At 35.6% G+C, this 26552-nt stretch overlaps 1 protein-coding gene across 2 annotated transcripts in view; it reads left to right on the forward strand.

Moving 5' to 3' along the window:
* YTHDC2 (YTH N6-methyladenosine RNA binding protein C2) overlaps nt 1-26552 on the forward strand; it is a 73771-nt gene that overhangs the window by 15662 nt on the left and 31557 nt on the right. The window contains exons 6-17 of one of the 2 annotated variants that reach the window (XM_058538649.1): nt 721-823; nt 1708-1864; nt 5124-5216; nt 5496-5603; nt 6756-6904; nt 8279-8414; nt 19195-19321; nt 19530-19595; nt 24230-24408; nt 24649-24745; nt 24826-24913; nt 25000-25080. In XM_058538649.1, coding sequence (XP_058394632.1) covers nt 721-823; nt 1708-1864; nt 5124-5216; nt 5496-5603; nt 6756-6904; nt 8279-8414; nt 19195-19321; nt 19530-19595; nt 24230-24408; nt 24649-24745; nt 24826-24913; nt 25000-25080 — 1384 coding nt within the window. The remainder of the gene's footprint in view (nt 1-720; nt 824-1707; nt 1865-5123; nt 5217-5495; nt 5604-6755; nt 6905-8278; nt 8415-19194; nt 19322-19529; nt 19596-24229; nt 24409-24648; nt 24746-24825; nt 24914-24999; nt 25081-26552) is intronic. The other variant, XM_058538656.1, reaches the window with a different exon arrangement.

The following is a 26552-nucleotide window of genomic DNA, read 5'->3' on the forward strand; positions in this document are numbered from 1 at the left end:
CAGGTTTGATATTAAGTTTATCGTAAGCATTGAATAAATGTTAGTGACTGAATTTATTATTATTATTAGTAGTACTAGTAGTACTTTCTTGATGAGTAGTACTATTTCTTTGCTCTCAATGGTTTGACTATATTGATTCAAAAAGCTGATCTCATTTATAATATACTTTTTCCTTGAAGCAAAAATGTTTAAGTTCTTAAAAAAAGTCTGTTTATGGTTCTTTTTTTAGGAAGATTGGTCCTGTGCTAACATCTGTTGCCAATCTTCCTTTTTTTTCTTTTTTCTTCCCAAAGCTCCACTACATAGCTGTGTATCATAGTTGTAGAGTTGTAGCTCTTCTATGTGGGATGCCACTTCAGCATGTCTTGATGAGCAGTGAGTAGGTCCACGCCCAGGATCCAAACCGGCGAACCCAGGGCCCCTGAAGCAGAATGCGTGAACTTAACCACTACGCCGCTGGGCTGGCCCCTACTTATGGTTCTTTAACAAAATAATCATTTTATTAATTAAAGGCTGTTAGTAATAAAAAATTTGTGAGATTGTCAGGCATAAAATACATATTTCACGTAACTTTGCTAATAAAGCATACGTACTGGTATACTATTATATTAGTAACTTTAAGTAACATTTTAAATACATCCATACTAGCATTTAAAGTGATCATGTTTTAATTACATATAAGATTTGTAATTCTGCACTTTATTTTGATTTTTCAAAAAGGGTTTCTCCAAAGACACTTCTGACATTTTGCACTAATGGAGTATTGCTTCGTACATTGATGGCAGGAGATAGTACATTGTCGACTGTGACACATGTTATTGTGGTAAGAATATTGCCATATATAACTCAGATTGCTTAAAATTTAATATGTGATTACATTTTTAGAATAGGGTATAAGTGAGAACCAATTTGTTTTTTTGAACAGGCTGTTATAATCGTTACTTTTTATTTTTTATAATTATTAGAAATAAATATTTTGTGTTAAATAAAGATATTCTTACCATCAAGTTTTGTGAGGGAAAATAAAATAAGTAGATAGTTTTTAAAAAAGTGCTTTTTATATATGAAAATGATACATATGCTCAGAGTTCTCCAGAATGGTAAAAGTTTTCTTTTTTCTCTGTGCTTAGTCATCTGATTCCTCCTTTAACTAATATGTATTTCCCAGTCTTAGGGGCATACTTTATAGTCATTTAACTTCATGGTTAAGTTGCTAAATTAAGTAGTTGCTGATGAAGTAAGTAGATGAATTACCATCTTATTAAAGAATTCTAAGCTTTTATCCAGTTCACGTCAGAAAAAAATTAGATTGTTTTATAAGCTTGCAATAAGCAGCTTTTGGAAACTTATTAGTTCCTGGTAGTCAAACCAAAGGATGCACCTGAGCCCTGATGCTAACAGAAGCATATTTAAATAGATTTTGTATGTATTAAAAGTGCAATTAATTAGACTCCACTAATTCAGAATTTGTTGCAGTTTGTGGGTTTTATATTCTGCGAAAAAAATGATAGTACTTTGTTACCCATAATAGGTTGTTAATGTCTGATTATTTCTGAATTGTTCATAATACAAAATTTTTGCTAATACTCATTGGCCTTGTCCATATTTAATTTGGGTTAGTGTAAAACCCAGCGGCTCCATAATTTTAAAGACTTAATAATCCATAATGTTTTAACTGTTCCGTGGTTTTATTTTTGTTTACTGCAGGATGAAGTACATGAAAGGGATCGATTCAGTGATTTTTTACTTACAAAGTTAAGAGATTTGTTGCAGAAGCACCCAACTTTGAAACTAATTCTTTCTAGTGCTGCCTTGGATGTAAATCTTTTTATACGATATTTTGGAAGTTGTCCAGTGATATATAGTAAGTTAAATTATCAGATTTCTTCTAGGATTTTTATGAAAGAATACTTTTTGACATGATTATATTTATTGTAATAGGAATTGGGGAATATTGTGAAGTAGAGGGCATCTATTTCTGTTTCCTCTGAGATATGCTTAATCAGTGATCTTTCTGTATTTTCATCCTCTCCTTTTCCATCTACAACTCTTGGCTATTGTGTTTGAGGCCAATTCTCTAGTCTTAAAAGGAAATATGCTTTATTTTGGCCTTGTATTCCCCTTTAACTCTGTCCTGTAGATTTCTCTTTATTGCTGGACTCCTTGAAAGAGTAGTGCACACTCCCATGTTTACTTTACATCTACTTCTGAATATGCTGCCACTGAACTTTTGTCCTTAATTCAAAACTGATTTTGCCACTATTCTTTAAAAAAATTATTAAATTCCTTTTCAAAAATTGAAAAAGTTTTGTGTTCACCTCAATAATACAATATAAACATATATATGAAAAAAGTTCACAATTGCCCCATCCTCTTTTTATTTCATGTCCTATTTTCCTGACATTACTTGATATTAAAGCCTAGTGTATATCCTTTCTCATCTTACCCATGTTCATACAACATTTGCAAATATATACATATATATTAGGTTTATAGGAATTGATTTTACAAAAATGAGCACATGCCTTATACATTATTTTGCAATTTGCTTTATTCATATGATAGTACATCATGAACAGTCCTGAAGTTCAGTAGCTCCAGATGTGGTTCATTATTTAAAGCACCTGTTTTAATATTTCATAATATGAATTACCATGATTTATTTAACCATTTCTTTATTTTTGGACATTCAGGTTGGTTCTAGATTCTCTCTCCCCCCCACCATGAACAGCGTTGTAATGAACATCCTGTACATATATCCTTATATACTGCTTTTATTTCTAGGAATAGATTCCTGAAAATGAAATTGTTAAGTAAAAGAGTGTATCTTTTTAATTTTAACAGGTTTTGCCATTTTACTTTTTCAAAAGGCTGAAATGATTCACATTTCTGCAGTGTATGGGGCTGTTCATTTGTGCATTCTTGCCAGTATTGTTTTGACACTGATTTAATTGCCAAGCCTACTATTCAAATTTTACGCAAAAATCTTACTTAAATTTTCTATGGTATTTCTCGTGTTTGCCCTCCCACCCCCCCTTTTTTTGGTGAAATGCTCAGATCCCATAAATTATTTGACAACACTGCCTTCTAAGTCTCATTCTACATTATAGCCTGTACTTTCGTGCTCTCCTTTGTGGGCTTCTTTTCTTTTGCATGGTGCTTAAATATTGGTATTTTCTAGGATTATTCCCTTGAGCCATATTTTTTTCTCTTCCTTACTCACCTTCCCCTCCTTCCTTTCTTTCTTTATTTTTCCTCTTCTTTCCTGCTCTGTGCTATACTCTAAGTACTAGAGAGGCACAGTTAGTTTCCCTGGAAGTTCTCATGCCCTTGGCTTCTGCTTTCTCTCTCTTTTTTTTTTTTATAATTTTATTTATTTATTTATTTTTTCCCCCAGAGCCCCAGTAGATAGTTGTATGTCATAGCTGCACATCCTTCTAGTTGCTGTATGTGGGATGCGGCCTCAGCATGGCCGGTGCATCAGTGCGTGCCTGGGATCCGAACCCGGGCCACCAGCAGCGGAGTGCGCACACTTAACCGCTAAGCCACGGGGCCGGCCCTGCTTTCTCTTTTATGCCCATGACTCCTGAATCTTTATTTCCAGTTCAGACTGTTCTCCAGAGCTTTGGACTTAGATATCTTATAAGCAGCTCACTTCTAATATGCCCCCAAACTGAATACTTAATCTTTTTTACAAAATCTGCTTCTCTTGTGTTGCCTGTTTTGATTAATCCTACCATCAACCTACTCATCTCAGTTACAAACCTGTGAGTCTTTTTCTTCTCATAATATTCCTGGATGATAAGGCACATAAAATTTTATACATCTGCTAATTGAAAGCTCATTTTGGCACCTCACTTTTTTTTTTTTTTTGAAATTTCAAACCTTATTTCATCTGCAAATATAGGTTGCCTGGAGTTAGGTATTCTGATCTAATACAGTATTGCAAAGTCATTTTATAATTATTTCCTTTTTTCAAGGATTATTATTATTATTTTTTATTTTTTTGTTTATTGCAGTAACATTGGTTTATAACATGGTATAAATTTCAGGTGTACATCATTATACTTCTATTTCTGCATAGATTACATCATGTTCACCACCCAAATACTAACTACAACCCATCACCACACACTTGTGGCACCTCACATTTGACGTGTCTAACACCAAACCTCACACCCATCAGCCAACCTGTTCCTCCTTGAGCTTGCATGTTACCTCAGAGAATGACATTATCATCTATCCAGTTTTGTAAGCCAGACATCCAAGAACCATGGTTGACGCTTTCTTACCATTCCTCCATATCTAATGTCATGCTGAGTTCTGTGGATTTTACTTTCTGTTTCTAGAGTCTGTCTCTTTTCCCTTTTTCCTATCACTGCTCTCATTCAAGTTATTGTCTTCTTTTACCTGAACTATCGGAATAACTCCTAGCTTGTCTGTTCCATCCACTCTGTTCTCTTTTAAATCCGTTCTCCATGTTGCAGCCAGAGTGGTCTTTTCTGAAGTGGAATTCTGATGATGTCGCACTCTCCCTTGAGCTTAACCTTTTTTTCTTTTTTTTTTTAATTTTATTTATTTATTTTTTCCTCCAAAGCCCCAGTAGATAGTTGTATGTCATAGCTGCACATCCTTCCAGTTGCTGTATGTGGGACGCGGCCTCAGCATGGCCGGAGAAGCGGCGCATCTGTGCGCACCCGGGATCCGAACCCCGGGCCGCCAGCAGCAGAGTGCGTGCGCTTAACCGCCAAGCCACGGGGCCGGCCCTGAGCTTAGCCTTTTGAATGACCTTTACCTTAGGATAAAGACCTAAACCCTTAATAAGACTTACCTATTTCTCTTGCCTCATCTTGAGCTGCAGTCCCCTCTCCATTCCCCCTCTCCCACCATGTTCCAAGTAGCTCTGCCTTTTAGTTTCTTGAGAACATCATACTCTTTCCCACCATGGGGTCTTTGCATGTGCTGTTTTTTCTTCACTGTATACTCTTTCCTTTCCATAAGTTTAGTTATTTTGTTTACCACCCTTTGCTTGATCTTCATTTTCTCACTGAGGATGCTTTTCTTGACTCAGTCAAATCCCCCTATTATATACTGTGATGGTATCTTGTATTTCTCTCTCATAGGACCTTTCACAACTCAGTTTTTACATTTGTATTCTGGATCATTGGATAATGTGTATCTCCTCTGCTGGCTTGCAAGCTTCAAGAGGTCAGGAGGTAGCTCTGTTTCTGCTTACCATTTGTATTCCTGGTGTCTAGCATGATGCCACACACATGATAAGTAGGTAGTAAACACTAGATAAAACAAGCTAATGAACAGTTGTCTAAAATAAAGATCAAAGTTATATTTAAATGACAATATCATGAGGATCACTTGACCTGTGGAATTGCTTTTGGATTTTACACTCAGGTTCATTAACTTGGGATTCTCATGTTTTTATGTGAATTACCTCTAAGGTGCAGACTGACTATTTAAAAATAAATCCTATTATTTAGTACAGGGAAGACCATTTGAAGTAAAAGAAATGTTTCTGGAAGATATTTTAAGAACTACTGGATACACAAACAAAGAAATGTTAAAATACAAAAAGGAAAAACAGCGAGGTAAGCTTTTTATCAAACAAATATAAAAGAAAATTACTATTGATATTGACTTTTTGGACTACTCCACTCTTATACTATGGAGGTACAAGGACACTTGAAAGTGTTTCTCTCTTGTGTATAATTGCATAATATTATATTAAAATACCATCCTAAATTTGCCTTTTGCATTCTGGTTTATGTCTGGAAGTTATAATCTGTAGAGGGGAATTGAAAGTGGATGCGCCAGAGTTGAGGAACTTGAGCATGGCTGTATCCCAAGACTCAACCACTATTTTAAGGAGGCAGAAGAGTATGTGCTGTTACACATATAATATGCCACATATGATAAGAGTATGATATGCCACAGCATATCTCATAGGATGGGAGTGGGGAGTGGGTGGGAAGAAATGAAAAGAGTAGCATGTGAGTAATAACAGGCTCATCTTTGATACAAATGTCAAGGTTTTCAAATCTTGATATTGTTATGAATTGCATTTGTACTTTGAATTTAGCATGTTTGCCTGTTAATACATTTCTTATCATGACATACTATATCTCAACTTTTGAATTAGGGTTAGATTCTGTTTGCTTTTCACTACATTATTCATGATAGATTTGGCATCAAGCTTTGATTTCTTTTAGTCTGTGTGACATTGGATAAATATCTTAACTTCTTTGGTTCTCCACTTGAAAAAAAAACAGTTGGCAATGCCTATTTCACAGTGCAGTGCTGAGTCACTAGTACGTAAATTATAAAACTCCTAGATCTTGAAACTGTTGAAGATGAAAATTGTATATAACTTGTATCTCAAACAACTAGTATGGAGGTAAAAGTTCAGTAAGTAGTGTTTTGCAAAGTGCTATGTGAATATTATTCATTGATTTAAACAATATTTTTTGTATGGCTAAAATACTGTTCTTGAATTATGGCCTTAGAAGTAAACTTCTTAGTAGTAGATAAAGAAATGAGGTTTTTAAGCAGTTTCATGTGTCTTTATGGTTCAGCATAACACATTTTATTGAATGTTCCTAATTAATATATTTTAAAAAACTAACTTAAAGTAAAGCCAAGTTTTAAGTATTTTCAGATTCATTTAATTTTTTAAAACAAAGGGATATATTTCAAAAAGGAAAGAATTTATCTACTTATTTTTTCTTTGGTAATTAATTTAGAAGAGAAACAACAAACCACGCTTACAGAATGGTATTCAGCTCAAGAAAATACTTTCAAACCTGAATCTCAGAGGCAGAGAACTGTTCCAAATGTGACTGATGAGTATGATTTATTAGATGATGGTGGTGATGCTGTCTTCAGTCAGTTGGTAAGACCTCACTGGTTTCACGCTGGTAGTTTGAGTGAAAATTGTGTAGCTTGAAAAACATAAGATTATAATTTTTTACTGCATTATTAAAGTGTAACTCTTAGTTTATCTTAGGCTACAACACATTTTTCAGAACAACTTTCTAACACTTTTTTTTAAATAATGCAACATCCTTTATCATTTTATACTGAGTTTAAATTATTTAAATATTTTCTCTAAATTTTTTGAAGATAGTTATAGATATTATGCATATACATTATTATTGCTTGATATTTTATCATTTCAAAAGTTTAAGAACTTATGAACTAAACAATTAAGATAAGCTAAGTTAGGAGAAAACTGAGTAAAGACCGTTGGTATTAGAGCAAATAATCAATACTGGTGTTGTTTCCACCACCAACTGGCTTTGTGACTTTATAAAGTCAATCACCCACAGTAGACCTCAGTTTCTCCTTCTCTTCTCCTTTTCTTTGTTCTGTTTTGCCACAAAATCTTTTACAAATGAAATACTTCATAGAAGCCCTGCCTGTTCATTCATCGCTCTCCACCCACTTCCCCAGGTTGGGGCCTCTGCTACCTTGGGTTCTATGGAGTCTGTTTGAGAACTACAACTAGCTGATTCCCTAGGTCCCTCTGGTCTTTGATACTGGTTTGGAATTCTTAAAAAGGCATTGGTGATTAGTGTGATGCAGAACATAGCTGGGACTTATGCACTTTTTAGAAAAAGAATTTAACTCTTTTGAGCACGAGAAGGTACATAACACAGATATGCTTGCCGTTTTCTGCCAGTGTTTAAAGTTCTAATATATCCAAATGAAGTATACATGAGTTTTTAAAAATACTTTTAAAGAATGTTTAAAAATTGTTATTTAGTATAGGGAACATTCTTTTGGTTCAGTGAACAGCATTTTGACCATTAAATTAGTGGTTCTTAAGCCTGGCTGCACATTAGCATCACCTAGGGAACTTTTAAAGCCCTATGGAATCTGGCTTCCATTACCAGAGATTCTAATGTGGGACCTGGCTTCAATGTTGAAAAACTCCAGGTGATGGTCCTTCTGATGTGCAGTTGGGAGAGAGAACCACTGGTGTATAGGTGCATTTAGCAACATCCTGTCAGAAGCACATTTAATTAATATTTTGACTGGATCATACTCCTTTTTTGACAAGCTCATTCTCAGATAAAAGATGAAAATAAGAACAAGATACAGTATTGTGAGTGATAATATTTGTGATGAGATGAGAAACTTTTATGTCAAAGCCTATGCTATAAAATATGGTTAGTAACTCTTGTGACCATTATGGCCATCTCACTTTCTTTGTAAACATAGATTAAGCTATTAGCTAATTTAAAATCTTTGCCTTTTTTTAAAGACAGAGAAAGATGTGAATTGCCTTGAACCATGGTTAATAAAGGAAATGGATGCTTGTCTTTCTGATATATGGCTACATAAAGATGTTGATGCCTTTGCTCAGGTCTTTCACCTTATTTTAACTGAAAATGTTAGTGGTAAGTGTAATTTATTTAAAGTTTTTTTTTATTACTGTTGCAGTTATTTATGGCAGAAGTGTAGTTTAATTCAAAATGTACCACATTTTTTTGTTCACAACTAATAATTTGTTTTTTTGGAGTACTTTTTTCACATGTACAAATCAGGATCTTCTTATTAGCCTAGTAGAATAAATAAATATTGTTAAATCAGGGATTCTTAACCTAGTTGTCTCCAAAATAGTTTTATGGAGTCTGTGAATATATGACAATTATGTGCAAAAATATTTTTTTGTATATATATTGTGCACATAAATATACTCCCCGTAACCCCGAGGGAATATCTTAGATTTTCAAAGAGATTTGTGATTTCAAAAAAGGAAGGAAAAAAAGGTTATTGACCTTAAAAGTGAAATAACAAGGTCTTTAGCTAGCCAAAATGAGTTTATTCAGGAATAGCAGGGGAATTGCAATTTGGCACAAGCAAACTATGGCAAACTGTAGACAAGTCCCAGGAGACAAAGAGAAGGTCAGCTTTTATTAGGTTTTAGGAGGAAACTGGGGAGGGCTGTGGCAGTTTTTCGTTGGCTGCAAGTGGTGGGGAGCTTGCTGTTGCTGGGTCAGAAGGAAATCATCTTTCTTCCTGCTGGGATCTGTAAGCTGTGGTGAGTGATATGTGTGTGAGAGCCCTCTTTTCATGGCTTCCCGACTCCATTTTGATTTAGGTTTCTTTAGTTCATTTTCATGTTTTCCCCTCTTGATCAAGATCTTTCCTTGAAAGCATTGCTGATCAAGAGTTAGGTTATCAAATTTTAGTGGAATTATGTTTTGTCCCTTGGTGCCAGGAAGGACCTTTCCTGGATGTGATGTTCCACGTTGGAGGGAAAGTACATGGTGATCAGAAACCATTTGGGCCACGTTTGAGTAACAAGGAGAGTAGAAGAGAGGAACTCTCAGGCATTTTCACTCTTAAAATCATATCTTGTCCAAGTTATAAGCATTGGCAGTCATCTCAGAGTGTTGAGCTAACATCATTCTGTTTGGTGTGTCATTTCTGTGAGGTTTGACAGACAACAGGTACACAGTTTAAAAATAATTATGCAAAGCAGAATTAAAAGTAATATGACAAGTCTAGTTTATATGATGGTTCTAGCCCATGACCCTAGACTTGAAGGTAGCCAACTGAACAAATCAAAGGGCCGTGGAGAGTCAGGTGAAATTTGTTGTAACCATTGCACTTGTGCCTTGATCTTGCGTAATTGAGTTTCTACTTCTCCAGAGGTGTTGGATTATCCATATACAATAGGTGATATTTGCTATCACACAAACACCTCCTTGTTCAGCAAGTAGGTAATCAAGGGCTATGCAGTTGTCTAAAACTATTTTAGCCAACGAGTCAAGTGATTGTTGTTGGACTGCTATTGCTTTGGCTGTGGAATCAGCTAGCTCTCCTAATGTTAGGGAGGGATTTCTGATCATACACTCTTGGCACTTAACTCCACCTCAAGGGAGAAAGGCTCTTCCTATGGAGGCAAACCTGGAGTCATATATGTCCCCAGGTAGTTCCCATTTAAGATGCTTAAGAAGGTTTAGTGGGGAAGACCAATGGGAAGCTTCAGATTTATTATGGATATTAACAGGGATAGTTAAATATCCTGGTAAACACTGGCCCCATTCGCCAGCTGTTCAAATGTTTATAGGCCCGTTGAGAGTTCCATTTATCACAGACAAAGATAAAACCAGGTAGTACACATAAGACTCCTGCTAGGGTTTGGTTATTAATAGTGATTTGTTGATTGGCCCTTTTGAGCCAAGGGTCAGTGGTGTTTGGGGAATATTTGGGGAGAAACTATCCTGTTTTGTGGACTTTGTCCCCAGTGGCTGCACAGAAAGGGGTTATTTTGTTACGGCAAGCAGACTTAAGATAATACTAGAGGGTCATTGCTGTCATGGACAGATCAGGGTTTCTGGTGGCAAATTCATCAGTCAGAAAGATTCCCCCCTTTGGCAGTGGATTGGGAAATAAGGATAAGAGCATTATCTTTCCAAGAAAGAGAGGGAGAAAATAAGCGAGAAGTTAACAGTGGGGAAAGATATATAGGCCTGGTCCGTTCATCTTGGGAAAGTTGTTTCCTTCAGCTGTCATCTATGTCAGTTCCTGGAAATCTTTACTTTTAGGTAACCAGTTGGTGTGCATGTCCAGTCAGGGTTGGGTGCTTTCTTTAGAAGTGACACTTGGATCCAAGAGTCTGTTCCTTGGAGTTTAGTGGCACAAGGGTTGGTTAACAGTACCTGATAGGGGCCTTTCCAACGGGGTTGAATAGAGTCTTTCTGGAGATGTTTTTTCCAATAAATGAAATCTCTAGGCTGTAAGGTGTGATGCTTAAGGTCTTCATCTCCTGGGAGTGTGCTATGGAAAGATTGTTCTACTAATGTATGCATGCATACTCTCAATGGATGCAATTAGGTCTTTACAATATGGAAGTATATCTCCTTTTATCACCTGTGAATCAAAAGAGGCAGGGGCTAGATGCGTTGGATGTCCAGTAATTATTTCAAAGGAGTTTGATGTCCAGTAATTATTTCAAAGGAGTTTGTAAGTTCCAAAGGGGGTGGCCCTAAGGTTCAGAAGGATCAGTGGCAGTGCTTTTGGCCAGGATATTTGAAGGGTCTCTACAAATTTTGCCAACTGGGTTTTGATGATGCCGTTGGTATTTGACTAGTTCTGAAGACCGGGGATGATAAGCACAGTGAAAATGTTGTAGAACTGGCCAGATGGCACAGACTTGTTGTAGTACTTGACTAGTAAAGTGGGTTCCCCAATCACTATGAAGTCCAAGAGGGGGTCCCCAGGTGGAAATCCTTTCCACTAGGGTCTTAGCCATGGAGGAGGCAGTGGTCTGTCTACATGGAAAACCTTCAGTCCAATGAGAAAACATGCAAACCATTACCCAGACATATTTATACCCATGAGATAGGGGTAGCTGTATGAAATCCATTGACCAGACCTCAAATAGTCCATTAGGCAGTTTAAAGTGCACGGGAGCAGTGCAAACAGGTTTTCCTGGATTGTATTTTGGAAATAAAACATCAACCTCGGATCCAACATCTTCCTGAGAATTCATTACTTGGAAAAGCAACATTAAAGCCTACATCTGGTGTTAAAATTCACAATATGCAACATTTTAAACAGTTTGTCAGCCTGCTCCCTCACTTTGTCATCACCAGTCTGGGCATAAGCGTATGCCCTATTCACTGCTGTTAAAAGGGCACTAAGCATTTTTGATTCCCTGTCTTTTTCTTGACTTGTTGAGGTTTATTGGAGACCCTCATTATTTGAATAATTTTAATACTCCAAGGCAGAGGCTGTTTAATAGTGGTGGGGTTGAGCACTGAGAGTGTAGCTCCAGTATCGATAAGGATGGATAGAAATTCATTCCCAATCTAGAGAGTTGTTTCTCCAGGCTGGTTTAGAGGAAAGATTGGGAAAAGACCCTGTGATTCCTGAGAGTCCCATCATTGGGAAGTGGGAGGACATTGGAAAGATTGGTTGGATGACTGAAGATGCCTGGAGTGTTTGGTTTATAGCAGTCTTTTTTCCAGTATCCTGGCTTCTTATAATTATGATAGAGGCTGGGAGGATTTTGCTTAGGGGCCTCCATCTGTTGAAGTTGGAGATTAAGAATTTTAATGGTCTTTTTCTTAGTAGAATCATCTAGGATGCAGGCTAATTTGTTTGCAAAATTAAGTCTGGAGTGGACATAGTTTCCCATTCTTTTCTGGTTCTCTTAACCAAGAGAGAAAGGTCCCGGTTTAGCCTGTTAATAACATGGAGTTGAAGGCTACCCGAGTGGATTTGACATCCATAGGGAGACCAGAATTCTCCTTAAAGATGATTTGGAGTTGACTATAATAGTCTTGCACAGGTTCACTGGGTTTCTGGATGCAAGCCTGAATCTTATTCCAATCAACGGGTTTTGGGAAAGCTGTAGGGATTGCTAGGTGAAGTCATTTAGTGACTGCCTGAGCCTGATCAAATAAGAAGGCAGGGCGTTGGTCTTCCATTTACAGTTCTAGAGATTTTTCAGGATCATCCTAATTAGCTGTTTTCATCCACTGTTGGGCTTGGCCTTTGCCAATGAGCATGTGAACTAGCTGGTATAAATCAGAGAAACCTGGTTGGTAAGTCTGGATGACTATATTAAATTCCTCAGCAAATCTATGAGGATCTTCAGTAACTCCAGGAAAATCTTTGATCATGGCTAGTAGTTTGGCCTTAGTCCAGGGGACATAGGAAATTAGGGGCTTAGCATTAGGATGCTCAGAGGGTGTGATTTTAAAGGTTAATGGGTTGGGATGAGGAGGAAGTAGGGAGAGGTTTAGAGAAAAAGGGAAGTTTAGTGATAGGGTTGGAATGAGGAAGTGGAGGATACAAAGGAGCGGAGGTAGGGCAGCAGGGGAAGAGGAAGTTAGTGGGGAACGGGTGAAAGGGGTGAAGAGGCTTCTGATGCCTTTATATCTTCTTTCAACTGTTTATTTGCCTCAGTCAATTTAGAAATAGTATTTTGTTAAGAGGCAATTTTAGAGTCCTGCATACACTTGGAAGGCTCAGGATACCAATTGAAATAGGCATCCCATTCAGTTTGTTTTATTTTAGAGCTGCAGTCTTCAAGTTTAGTTCTGACAAAACAAATTTGGGGAGATCGAAGGTTCCCCATAATGGCCATTGAAGTGCTAAATTATCTTTGGTTAGGTCAGTCCGTTTAGTTAAAAATACACATGAGGAGGGACTTTTGTCTTTCAATATAAAACTGGCCAGGGTCCCAGAAGGAGGGCCATCCTGAGAGTGTTTAGAGGATTGGTATCCCATAATCTTAGTTTAGGTGTTCAGGAAAAAAACCGAGTCCTTACCCAAAGGACGATGCTTTTAAGGAAACATCTCGAATAAAGTCAGAGAGCTCAACCAAAAAGAGGGAGCTCGAATCTGAGAAGAGACTGAACCGAAAGGAAGAAGATGACTCAAGGAAATGGAGAACACTAAGGGCTTGAGTGGGTACCATACATGGTTCCAGGGTCGTTAGTTTCTCAGGGGTTTGTCTCCTTCAGGTCCCTTTGTGGTTGTCATGAAATCAACCTTAAAAATGAAATAAGAAGGTTCTTAGCTAGCCAAAATTAGTTTATTCCAGAATAGTGGAGGAATTGCAATTTGGGACAAGCAAACTATGGCGAACCATAGACAAGTCCTAGAAGACAAAGAGAAGGTCAGCTTTTATAGGTTTTAGGAGGAAATTGGGGAGGGTTATGGTGGTTTTTCACTGACTGCAAGTGGTAGGGAGCTTGTTGTTGCTGAGTCAGAAGGAAATCATCTTTTTTCCTACTGGTGTCTATAAGTTGTAGTGAGTGGTATGTGTATAGGAGCCTCCCTTCATGGCTTCCCGACTCCATTTTGATTTAGGTTTTCTTTGTTCATTTTTACAAGGTTAATAACTTTGCTCTATATTTTTCATTTAGTAAATGGAGAATTTTAGCATACCTTTGATTATATAAGCTCAAGTTCTAATTCACATGTACATGCTTTATGTCACGTGACATGTTTTCACTAATGAGTTATCCTGGTTTTGTTAGTTGATTATGGTGGATATTGGCAACCAGAGGTGAGTTTCAGAACTCTGAAGGCTTCTAGGCAAAAGGGGGAACGAAACATTATAGAAAATCAGTACTGGAAAGGACTTAGATGTCAAGTAGTTTATCCCCTCACCTTAACTTCTCAGCATTATTATTATAATTATTGATCACTACCTTCTTGAAACATTTTCTTCAATTAACTTCTGATATTCCATACTTGATTTATTTTATTCTCATCTCCCTGGCTGGAACTTAATGCTTTTCTTGGCAGGATTTTCCTCCTTTTCCTGACTTGTAAATGTGGAATGTCCCAGGTCTCAATCCTTAGATCTTATTTCTGTTTACACTTGCTCCCTATGTGGATCTCATCTAGTCATAGCTTTATTTATTTTATTTTTATTTTTTTTTTGTGAGGAAGATCAGCCCTAAGCTAACATCCATGCCAATCCTCCTCTTTTTGCTGAGGAAGACTAGCCCTGAGCTAACATCTGTGCCCGTCTTCCTTCACTTTATGTGGGATGCTGCCAGAGCATGGCCTGACAAGCGGCGTGTTGGTGCACGCCCGGGATCCGAACCCGGGCGGCCAGGAGTGGAACGCGCACACTTAACTGCTGTGCCATGGGGCCGGCTCCCTGGTCAGAGCTTTAAATATTTATTTAAAATGGCTCCTAGTTTTCGTCTGTAGTCCTGACTCTCTGCCCCCTTACTTTAATACTCTTAATCACTTGACATCTCCAATTGGATGTCTGTTAGGGGAATGAAACTGGATATGCCTAAAACAGCTCGATTCCCTTCTCACCTCCCTCTGTCTCAGCCTGCTCTTTCCTTAGTGTTTCCTTAGTGATCATAAACAATCGTAGACCTTTTTAAAAATGCATGGGCCTGGCCATCCTAGACCTACTGAATCTGAATCTAGGGTATTACCATTCACCTAGTTGCTAAGACAAGAAAACATAAAATCATTCTTGATTTTGCTCTCACACCCCACATATATATCCATTAGCAAATCTTGTTAGCTTTACTTTCCAAATAAATCCCAAATCTGACCACATTTCACTTCCCTTACTGCTACCATCCTAGTCCAAGCCAACATTTCTCACCTGGACTATTGCAGTACCCTGTTAACTGCTTCTATTCTTAAGTTATTGCAGTCTGTTCTCCAGAGAGCAATCAGATTAATCCCTTTAGAAAGGACGTTGGATTATGCTCCTTCCCTGCTCTCCACTCTCCCATGGCTTTCAATTACACTTTGAATAAAAATCAAAGTCCTTTTCCTGATTTGGTCTCTGACTGCCTTTTTTGATCTCATTTTTCTGCTACTGTTTTCCATGTGTTCACTGTGCTTTAGTCACTCTTATCTGGCTCTTCTTCATATATGCTGGCACATTCCCATCGTTGGGTCTTGGCTTTTGTTGTTTCCTATGCCTGGAATGCTGTCCCCACAGATACTCATATGGCCCAATGCCTGCTTCATTTAGGTCCCTACTTAGATATTGCTTTCTCAGAGAGGCCTTTTCTGATCATGTTACTGAAATTGCACCCGTCTCTCACTATTTCTCCTTAACCCTGCTTTATTATTCATTATTGTACTTTCATTACCTGACATCATATACTTTTTATTTTTTTACTACCTTACTCATCCACTGGAATGTAAACTATATGAGGGCAGAAACCATGTCTGTTTTACTCATCTGTGTGTCCCCAGAGGTTCATAGTAAGCACTCAAGAAATATAACAGGGTATAACTTTTAAGCTTCCTACGAAATGATAATCTATTTGAACACGTTTAGTGCTAGGAAGCTCGCTATCTTTCTTGAGGACATTTTTTCAGATTTGGTTTGTTTTAATTGTTAACTTTTTTTTTATATGTTTTGAAGTGAAATCTACCTATATAGCTTCTATCATTTTCTGCTTCTGGGATGATAATGAAGAGATTTAGTATCTATTTATGCCTGACAGACCTTCAGGTAAATGAAGATAGTTATTCTTTCTCCTTTTCTTTGTTTTCTGGTCTGACCATACCTGTGACTTTGACTATTCCTCTTTAACATAACATGGTATCTAGTCCTCTCCTGTCCTCATCTGCCTTTTCTGGTTATGTTCTAGTTTGTCCCTTTTAAAAAGCCTAGTGTCCAGTCCTGAGTGTTAATCTCTTAGTGATCAGCTTTAGGTTGAATAGATCTATCTACTCTTTACTTATATTAATTCAGCCTCTGGTCAGTAAACTCTTTACCAACTGTATTGTCTTACTGATTCATATTGTCTTTGAAACTTCTAGTTCTTTTTTTTAACATGTGATTTCATTAAATTATTCCCCCCTAACATTTACTTGTTTTGAATTTTTTTGAGCTTAAGACATTCTATTTATTCCTTTTAAATCTCATAGTTAGATTTGGCTCATTGTTTCTGCTTAACAACTTTTTTTTTCAGTTCTAATTGTTATCTAGTATATTAATAAACTTTCTCAGTTTATTAACTTGAGGGACCTGGGTCAGTGACCAAGCATTGTGTATACTACAAGAGGCTTTCGGTCAATATTTGGCTGTAGTTTCTCAAGTGGTTATAATTCCACATGTCTACTAATCTAACAAACTTCTTAAGAGAGAAATGAAGATCTTTTGGCATTTTTTGTTCTTTGTAAGTATATTTTGGCTCCTATTGATCTGCTTTTTTTCAGCTTATCATTCATTGAAAAAAATGATCTATATTTTGACAAGTAATTTTTTTTATTTGGAAATGTGGACATTTGTTCATCTCCAGTTTTCTGGCAAGTCTTTTTTGCTCCATTATTTTAAAAATATTTACTCTGAACAGTTTAGCTATCTTACCTGAAAGTTAGGAAATTTGAACTCTGAGATATGTTGCTTTAAAATATTTATGAAGCCTTTAAAAAAGTATTTATATATTATCCTTGACCCTCTTCCTACATATTTCTTTAGTGAATACTAGACTATTACTTTTATAGAGGTCATCCTATGGACTCAGGTCCCTCTTCTTTATAGTTTTATTGGATATTTTCCAGAGCCCAGTATTCTAATGTCTTTAAGCCATGTGAAGTAAACTAAAATGTTATGGTAGCTCTGTGAACAGTTATTTACTTCCTATCTTTTTATTTCTTTTCTAAAATCTCAACTCTTAATTGGCACCAAAGTTGAAAATACTTCATGTGATCCAGGAAGTCTTGGGCTTCTTTTTATTTTATTTTTTTGGTGAGGAAGATGGCCCTGAGCTAACATCTATTGCCAGTCTTCCTCTTTTTGCTTGAGGAAGATTGTCCCTGAGCTAACATCTCTGCCAGTCTTCCTCTATTGTTTATATGTGGGAGCTGCCACAGCATGGCTTGATGAGTGGTGTGTACGTCTGCACCTGGGATCCGAACTCATGAACCCCGGGCCGCCAAAGTGGAGCGTGCAAACTTAGCCACTGTGCCACCGGACCAACCCCTTGGGCTTCTTTTTAATGCCATCAGTATCCCTGTGTGATCCTGGGGAGGCAGCTAGTAATTAGCTGGTTTAGTAAGACTAAGCGTTCTCTGTCATGCTTACTGTTCTAGTCATCTATTGCTGCATAACAACTGATTTCCAAATTTAGCAACCTACACCATTTATTATCTCACATAGTTTATGAGAGTCAAGAATCTGGAAGTGGCTTAACTTAGTGCTTCTGGCTTCTAGTTACGCATGAAGTAGTAGTTAAGCTGTTGTCAAGGGATGCAGTCATCTGAAGGTGTACTGGAGTTGGAGGATCTGCTTCCAGGAAGGCTCACTCACATGGCTATTGGCAAGAGGCCTCAGTTCGTCTCCGCTATTGGCAGAAGGCCTCAGTTCCTTGCCATCTGGACCGCTCCGTAGGGCTGCCTTATTCTTCCCAGGATGTGGCGGCTGGCTTCTTCCAGAGTGAATGATTCAAAAGAGAAGGATAAAAAGCAAATAGGAAGCTGTAGGTACCTTTTATGACCTAGTCTCTAAAGTTGCATATCATCATTTTCACTATATTCTGTTCATTAGTGTGAGACACTTAGTCCAGCTCACGTTCAAGGAGAAGAGAATTAGGCGCTACCTCTTGAAGGACATTTTAAAACACCCACACTTATTCATACCCCTCTGCTCAAAATACATACATTTTGGTTCTGTTCTCTAAGACTATCAATCGAACATTCAGTTGAAGCAGTAATTCTCATATAGTGAGTACGATTATAATCTTTGCAGACCTCTTTAAAAATGCATGTGCCTGGCCATTCCAGACCTGCTGAATCTGAATCTAGGAATAAGACATGGCTATCTGTGCTTTCAGAAATAAAAAGCGTGAGGTAATTCTCTTCTAAGTCCCCCTCCACACCTTAAGAACCATTGGTTTATGTTAATTATGGATACCATGTTTTACAGTGTTATTAAATAATAAGGGTAATTGGGTATATGTGGAAAAGTAAAATTTTCCTTTGTAATTATCTTACATTTTACTGCAGAGGTTTTTCCAGTGGTAATTTCTTTCTGAAATTACCAATTTTGTATTTTAAGCCAGTTAGTGCTAAGCAATTGTATATTGTATTGCTTGAGAAATATGTTCTAGGAAGGAACTTAAATTCAATAGAACTTTAATTATTTTTGTCATGGAGGTGTTTTATGGGAAGTAAATTTTCTGCCAGTGTTATTTCCAATAAGCATTTTAGAAAATAACAGCCTAGAATGATGGGGGAATAAAAGCAAAACAAAAGAACAACAAAAAATTGTCTTGAACTTTGCATTTGTGCTTTTAAGCATTCATTACCAGCTACTGATGAAAATTAACTTTTTAATTCTTCTTTAATTATTTCTTGTCATTTGATGGTCAAGGCAATATCTAGATTTAGGAAGATTATGTGAGATTTCTGCAAGTTAACAGCTTTCTTTTTCTCTTTTAATTATCTTGGTAAGATTAAGACAGTTTAACAAGTATCTTTCCTTCTCCTATCTTTCAGTTGGTAGTCCCTATTCCATTCTGTTTATACTAAGGGCATGTCAATAACAGATCTCCTTGGATGATCTGAGTTAAAGGTCATGTGATGCTGTAATCATGTAGTTAGGTGAAGGAGCAAGTCCCAGGTTAATTCTCTTGACACTCAATTCTTTCATTAAATTTTTTTTTTAATTAAAATAATTTGGAAATTTAACATATATTTGTCTTTTCCTTCTTTTAGTTGATTACAGACATAGTGAAACCAGTGCAACAGCTCTAATGGTTGCTGCAGGACGAGGTTTTTCAAGTCAAGTAGAGCAGTTAATTAGCATGGGAGCCAATGTCCATAGTAAAGCATCAAATGGCTGGTAATTCTAAACTGTGTCCATTTTTTGTATATCTTTGTAGAACTACACATATGTTTTGATTTCTTATATTTGTCTCTATATTAAAAGCTACGGTGTGATAATTGCTGGTATATCTCTAATGGGTGAATGAGTAATTTTGAGTGACTAGTTTTATAATTTTGAGGACATTGTTTCTCCGTCTTAATTTGATATCTTTGAATTTTGGCAGGATGGCTTTAGATTGGGCTAAACACTTTGGACAGACTGAAATTGTGGATCTTCTAGAATCTTACAGGTAAAACTTTATACTATGTTTTATCAATCCTAACTCCTTTTTAGAAAGCTTAGCCATGTAAATCATAGAATGTGACAAATGTAGGCTGTTTATAGTCTCTTATCCAGAGATTTTTTTTTTTTGTAATTCTAAGGAATTTTTCTAATTTTTTTATAGGTTGCTAATAAGATCCATTGTATTATAATATTTACCTTATTTTTTATTTTATTTTGAAAAAGCATAAGGGGAATTTGCAGTTAAACCTGGTAGATACAACACATGTATTTTTCTGTGCATTTTCCCAAAACCTCACTAAAATGAAAAGGAAGGAATATTAAAATGTGTAAACTAACAAAGTCAAAGAGAATAGAAGAGGACATGGCAACTGATGGAAGATATTAGTAAATTTTTAGATGATAGATGGCTAATGGATCAGTGGTGTTTGATTTAGCAGAGCTAAGAAAACTGCAACCTGAGTGTCGGCAGAGGGAAGTGCCAATGAGAAACTTATTTCAGCTTTGGAATTTATTAGAGCTCATTCAACTACTTCTGAATGAAGCAATGAAAGAAGGGGCTAAAAATATAACAGAATTAGTTGAAATTCTCTATGAGGAACATTTAGAATTCCAGATTCCCTTCTTCCTTGCTACTAGGTGATATCCCTTCCCTACCTTGGCAGGAAGTGGGAGATTTATTAAAAAATTAAGCCATGGAGGCTTTGGACTGGCATTACCAGGCACAGTGATAGAGTGGGAATGAGGTGTCAGAGAGGAAGGGGGTTTAAGTGAAAGTCTACTTAAAGGCTGAAAGTTGAGATACCATCCACTCCCTTCCCCTACTGGCTCTGTCACCTTTTCCTTTTTGAAGCTTGTTTTATGTTCTTTGGCAGAAAACTTGAGAATCCTTTCCTGGAAAAATAGACCAAGCCTAGAGAAAAGAATTAGAGTTATAGAAGGTTTGGTATTTCTTCAATGAAATGACCATCTTTAAATCAGATAGCGCAACAGTCTCCACCTGTGTATGTGGAGTTTTTTTGTTCTTTACCTTTTAAAAATGAACAAACAGCTAAGGATTGATCACCAGGTGTTTGAGGGGGAAAAAGCACCCACAAATCAAACAAACAACAAAATCAAGAAAAAAACCTGGAACTTGGATGAAACTAAGCGTGAGTGATCAGAAGAAAACTTCAAAAACAGTAATAGAAGATATTCATGAGACAAAAACAGAGTACTGTTAATAAAGGAACAGAACATAAATGTTTGTTCAGATTTCATGGTTATGAAGGCTACCCAAGTTTACCCTATCTGTTATTATAATCTGCCTCCTTGTGCTATTGATCCTCCTTAACGTGTTCTTTTTCTTTTGTCCATGGGACCTACCACTCTCTGATAAACTACATAATTTACTTACTTACTATATTCCTTGGTTTATTATCTGTCTCTTCTCTCTATTAGAATTTAGCAAGCTACTTCTGTCCTTTGTTCAAGGACAGTTCCTGAATATGGTAGATGTTCAGTGAATATTCGTTGAATGAATTAATAAGAAAGAGCTCTTATAAATTAAAAATATGATAGAAAAAAATTCAGAAGGGTTGCAAGATAAAGTTGGGAAAGTCGCTCACTTAGTAGGAAAAAAGGACAAAGGATGAAAAATTGTAGAGAAAAGATAATAAAATTTATTTTATGTGTGCCCTTTATGAGGAAACTGTTAGAGAATGTGCTCCACAAATATCAGAAAGTAAAATAAAACAGAGAAAAACATAGTAGATCCAGCATAGAAGATAGGTGAAAGAAGTGCTCAGTCTGTTGGTGCAGAGGAGTGTTAACTGTGACGTCCGCCCAGTACGCCTAGTCTCATAGAAACAGAAGATGGAGAGCTCCAGGAAGGAAGTCCCTGGGGAGAGTCGGGGGAGGGAGATTACTTGATGTTTTCGACCTTATTAAAAAGGCTTTATGAATCTATTTGAGACTTTGTGAAGAATTAGTTATAAGTACACAGAACAGCAAGAAAATAACAATTAGACAGTAATTACTCAGAAAAACCCAAAAAGTTGTAGAGGAAAGGAAGTGTAATCATAGTTCACTCTATGGCTCATGGTAAATAATGTTTACATAGTTATAGTGAAGTAAAGGCTGAATGAATAGTTAACAAAAATTGTATGGATTGGTGTGGATGGTGACTATATGAGGGTGGAGGTGGTGACTTCATTTTTGGTTAATTGGAGGTTCACAAATAATGACTAAATTGTTAAATCAGTAAAGATACACTTAGAAATGTGGAAGTAAAAACCAAGAGAACTGGCTAAAAGAATTGAAAAAAGTCCTAAGCAGTGTGACTAGGAATGGAGAGAGGTTTTTGTTATAACTTTCATAAAACCATTTGTTTGTTAACACAATGTTCATGTGTTATTCATTTAAAAAAAAGAGTCAGAAGGGCAATACTTTAAAAATCCTATGAGACTAATCCTTCTTTTAGATAATTAAAGATTTTAGGTACATTTAGATAGATATTTAGGTAGATTATGTAGATTTTGGATTAGATATTTAAAGAAAAGAAAAAAGATATTTAAAGGAAAAAGGTAAAATGTATTTTATAATATATTGATAGCTTCTATCTGTTTTCAACCTGTAAGAGTCTCAAAAAAGAAAAAAATGGAGTCTGAAGTTAAAATATATTAAAACATCTATTATTCAGGAAGATATAAAATATTTTATTTGACTTGGGTTTTCGTTTTTAATTCTATATAGTGTCAGCCATTAGATGAAGTAAATGTTTGAAGTATGAAATTAGTTTTGTCACTTTAATTTCATTAAATGGTAGCGTAGCTTACAGAATCTCAAAGTTCTTGCCAGATCCAAATGCTAATTCTAGTATGTTGTCATTTCAATAGTAGCTCCCAGAACTTGGCAATCCTTTTAGTGCTAACACTTTGAATGTTCAAGAGATTCTTTAAGTTTAGTTCACTAGACACTACCGATTACCAGGGAAAGCAATTATCTGGATAATATTTTAATCATGCTGGCTAACTGGGCTTTCTTTTTATTCTGTAGACACTGACATTATCAATTATAAATTTTAAATATTTAAAATTAAATTTATTATTATGTTTGCTGGATTATTGATAATTGATATCTAAAGTTTATAGCTTTAAACAAAGAACATAATACCCTCTTCATTTACCTGTTAAAAAGTAAGGAAACAAAATACTTGGAATGTTTTAAAATGGATCTTAAAATTTAAAATACTACAAAGTTGTATAAGTTTAATATTTTCCCTGTTGAAAGCAGTCTTATGTTATTTTTCTGCTAAGCTCTTTAAGAGAGATTGGGCTGCACTGAACTTCCTAGAAATCTTATTAATAATTACTAGTGATGGCAGTGGTTTATATTTTTACACACAAGATGAAGCAAGGCATTTATTTCAGTAATTTATGCTGATTCCAAACTTTTGGAAAACAGCATAATCAACCTGCTTTTAGTATAGAAGTACCAAATTAGCAGTCATGTTGAACTGGTTCCTGTAGAGTTTTTTTTTTTAATGTGGACTTTTCTTCAGAGTATTGTTTATAATAGTGAACAATTAGAAACAGTCTATTAAGAAATATAAATGATGATCAAAGTTTGTTTTTAAAGTTTTATTGAGATAAAATTCACATAGTGTAATTCACTCATTTAAGTGTACAATTCAGTAGTTTTCAGTATGTTCAACGTGTTATACACTCATCACCACAATCAATTTTGAGAACATTTTCATCACCCTAAAAAGAAACCTGTACTCACTAGCAGTCATTCCTCATTTCCTCTAACTCTCCCAGCCCTAGGTAACCACTAATCTACTTCCTGTCTTTCTAGATTTGTCTCTTCTGGACATTTCATATAAATGGAATCATATAATATGTAGCCTTTTGTGATTGGCTTATTTCATTAGCATAATGCTTTCAAGGTTCATCCATGTTGTAGCATCCTTTTTCTGACTAAGTAATATTCCATTCTATGGAAAGACCACAGTTTGTTTATCCATTCATCAATTGATGAACATTTGGGTTGTTTCCATTTTTTGACTGTTATGAATAATACTGTATGAACATTTGTGTATACAGATTTTTGTGTGAACATGTATTTTCATTTCTCTTGTATATATATCTAGGAGTCAAATTGCTGGGGTATAGGGTAACACTGTGTTTAACATTTTGAGGAACTGCCACGTTGTTTCCCAAAGTTGCTGCACCATTTTATGTTCCCACCAGCAATGTCTGAGGGTTCCAGTTTCTCTACACCTTCTCTAACATTTATTATTATCTGTCTTGTCAATTATAGTCATCTTAGTGGGTGTTAAGTGGTATCTCATTGAGATTTTGATTTTCATTTCTCCAATGACTAATAATGTTGAACATTTTTTCATTTGCTTGTTGGCAATTGGTATATTTTCTTTGGAGATGTCTTCAGATTGTGTTTTTTATAAAGCGCTTATTGCCAAATTTTACTTTGGATAACGTACTTGAAACCAAAACATGAATTATATTATAGCTAGGACATTAAGTATCACTTACCCTCCTTGGGGTATATTGAAAATTTGAAGAAGGATGTAATGGGAATCATTGGCCTTTAAGGGTTACTCTTTTTAATGAAAAATGACTTGGTTTTTTTTTTTTTTAGTGCTTCGTTGGAATTTGGAAATCTGGATGAAAGTTCTCTGGTTCAAACAAATGGAAGTGACCTCAGTGCAGAAGACAGAGAGCTCCTGAAAGCTTATCATCATAGTTTTGATGATGAAAAAGTAGATTTGGATTTGATCATGCATCTTCTATACAATATCTGCCATAGTTGTGATGCTGGTAAATAAGTATTATTTAAAACTGGAACAAAAATGTATACTTTGATTTAAAAATTAATATTGTGTGTACAAATTTTTATATAATTCTATTGATAATAAAGCATAAATAATCTCTTAAGTGTCATCACGTATTACAGTTTATCAGTACTTGAAAACGTGATGTAGTCATTATAGCTAGTTATGTTGATTGATTCTGCTTTTACAATGAGATTTAATATTAAAAAAATCATTCTTCTCCGAGGTGCAATATTAATTTTCCTACCTGGATATGATGAAATAGTTGGACTGAGGGATCGCATCCTGTTTGATGACAAGCGGTTTGCTGACAATACACATAGGTAAGAGCTAAAGCTTTATATTTGTTGCTTTAAATAACAGATGGGTACCATAGTATATTTTCTCTATCAATTGTCAACAGATATCAAGTCTTTATGCTTCATTCAAATATGCAAACATCTGATCAAAAGAAGGTATTGAAAAACCCGCCTGCAGGTGTTCGAAAAATAGTAAGCTTCAGAAAATCTTCTTTTTTCCATTTTATTAGTCATTGATTCTATTTTCTTATTAACTATAACATAATATCCCATTGCAGATCCTTTCCACCAATATTGCTGAAACCAGTATCACAGTCAATGACGTTGTCTTTGTTATTGATTCTGGTAAGGTGAAAGAGGTATGTAAGGATAAGTTGTGTTTTCACTTAAGTGAGGGAGGTTAAGTGCCATTCCAATAAATGCTTTTATAACCAGAATTCACTTTAAAGGGAAAATTTCTGGTTATAGGTGAATTTAACATAGTAAATGTTAATTTCACTAACGTGACTATTCTACCTTAAACAATTCAGTATATAGGATCTATCTTGTTATTTTAAAAAATTATACAAAACATTTAGCTTCTGCTCACTAAATGCTAGGAAGAAACTAAAGGGTTTGGCAGTTATAGTGAGAATTTTGTCAAGCAGTGTGGGAATTTGATTACATATTTTATATGTTTTCTTACCTGTGGGCATGGACCATGTCCCTCTTGTTCGTTGTTATATCTTCAGTCCTCCACATATAGTAGGTATTCAAAAGATATTTATTTCAAGAGAACCTTGGTGAGAGAAAGCAAACATAAAACCAGGGTTCAGCAAATGATAGTTAGCAGCCAAATTGGGCCCATCACCTGCTTTTATAAAAATAAATTTCACTGGATCACTGCCATGTCCACTTTTTTGCTTATTGTTTGTGCTGCTTTCAACATTGCAATGGAAGATTTGAGTAGTTGCAACAAAGACCCTCTGCAAAGGCTAATAAAATATTTACTGCCGCCCCCTGATATAAGTAAGAGGCAATGTTTATTTCTTTTTAGTATTGGAATGTCCAGCAATTCTTGTTACCCTTGACTTTGGTAGATCCTTTCACTGAAAGAATTGAAAGTGACAGAAGTAGTTGATTTTTCAAAGAAAGAAATACTGTCCATGTTGTGGAAAGCAAATTATGACTGTTCTAGTGGATATAAACGATCACTTCTAATGTGAAAAAATTGTTAGTTACAAAATATTTTCAATGTGGTTTTTAGGAATTTCTTACAGAAAATACAATTTTATTATAAAATGTGGACATTTTATTATAGTTGGATACTGTAAAGGAGGGATAAATTTCATTTTTTGGTAAGAGGATAATGATGAATATTATCACTAAGTCTGAAGAGAGTCAATGAAAATTCAGATTTTATTGCACTAAAATTATCTAAAGCTGATGAAGTCAATTTTGAATATTTTAGAAATTAACTCCTTTAGGTGTTATTTATCAAGTAAATCATGGTTTAGAACATGATGGTAGTGTGAAGTTATTTTACATACAAAATTGGCTAATGTAACATTTTATTAAAAACTAAATAAACAACATCTTTGCTAAAAATCCTGTAATTAACTATTATGAGAAGACATTTGTATTTGCTCTATGTAATTATTTTATGAAAGGGTAAGTATAAGTCACTGAATGATTGAAGTATATATTCTAGTTAGGGATGCATTCTTTTAAAATATTTCTCTGTAGTAAATTTTCACTTTAGATTCTTTGAGGAAATATGAGGGTAGTAATAGTTCTTTTTTACTTTCTCTTTTTGTAACATTCTGGATAGACTAACTGCGTTAGTGGCTCG

This window comes from Diceros bicornis, chromosome 1 (genome assembly GCF_020826845.1).
Source record: "Diceros bicornis minor isolate mBicDic1 chromosome 1, mDicBic1.mat.cur, whole genome shotgun sequence".
NCBI classification, from domain to species: Eukaryota; Metazoa; Chordata; class Mammalia; order Perissodactyla; family Rhinocerotidae; genus Diceros; species Diceros bicornis.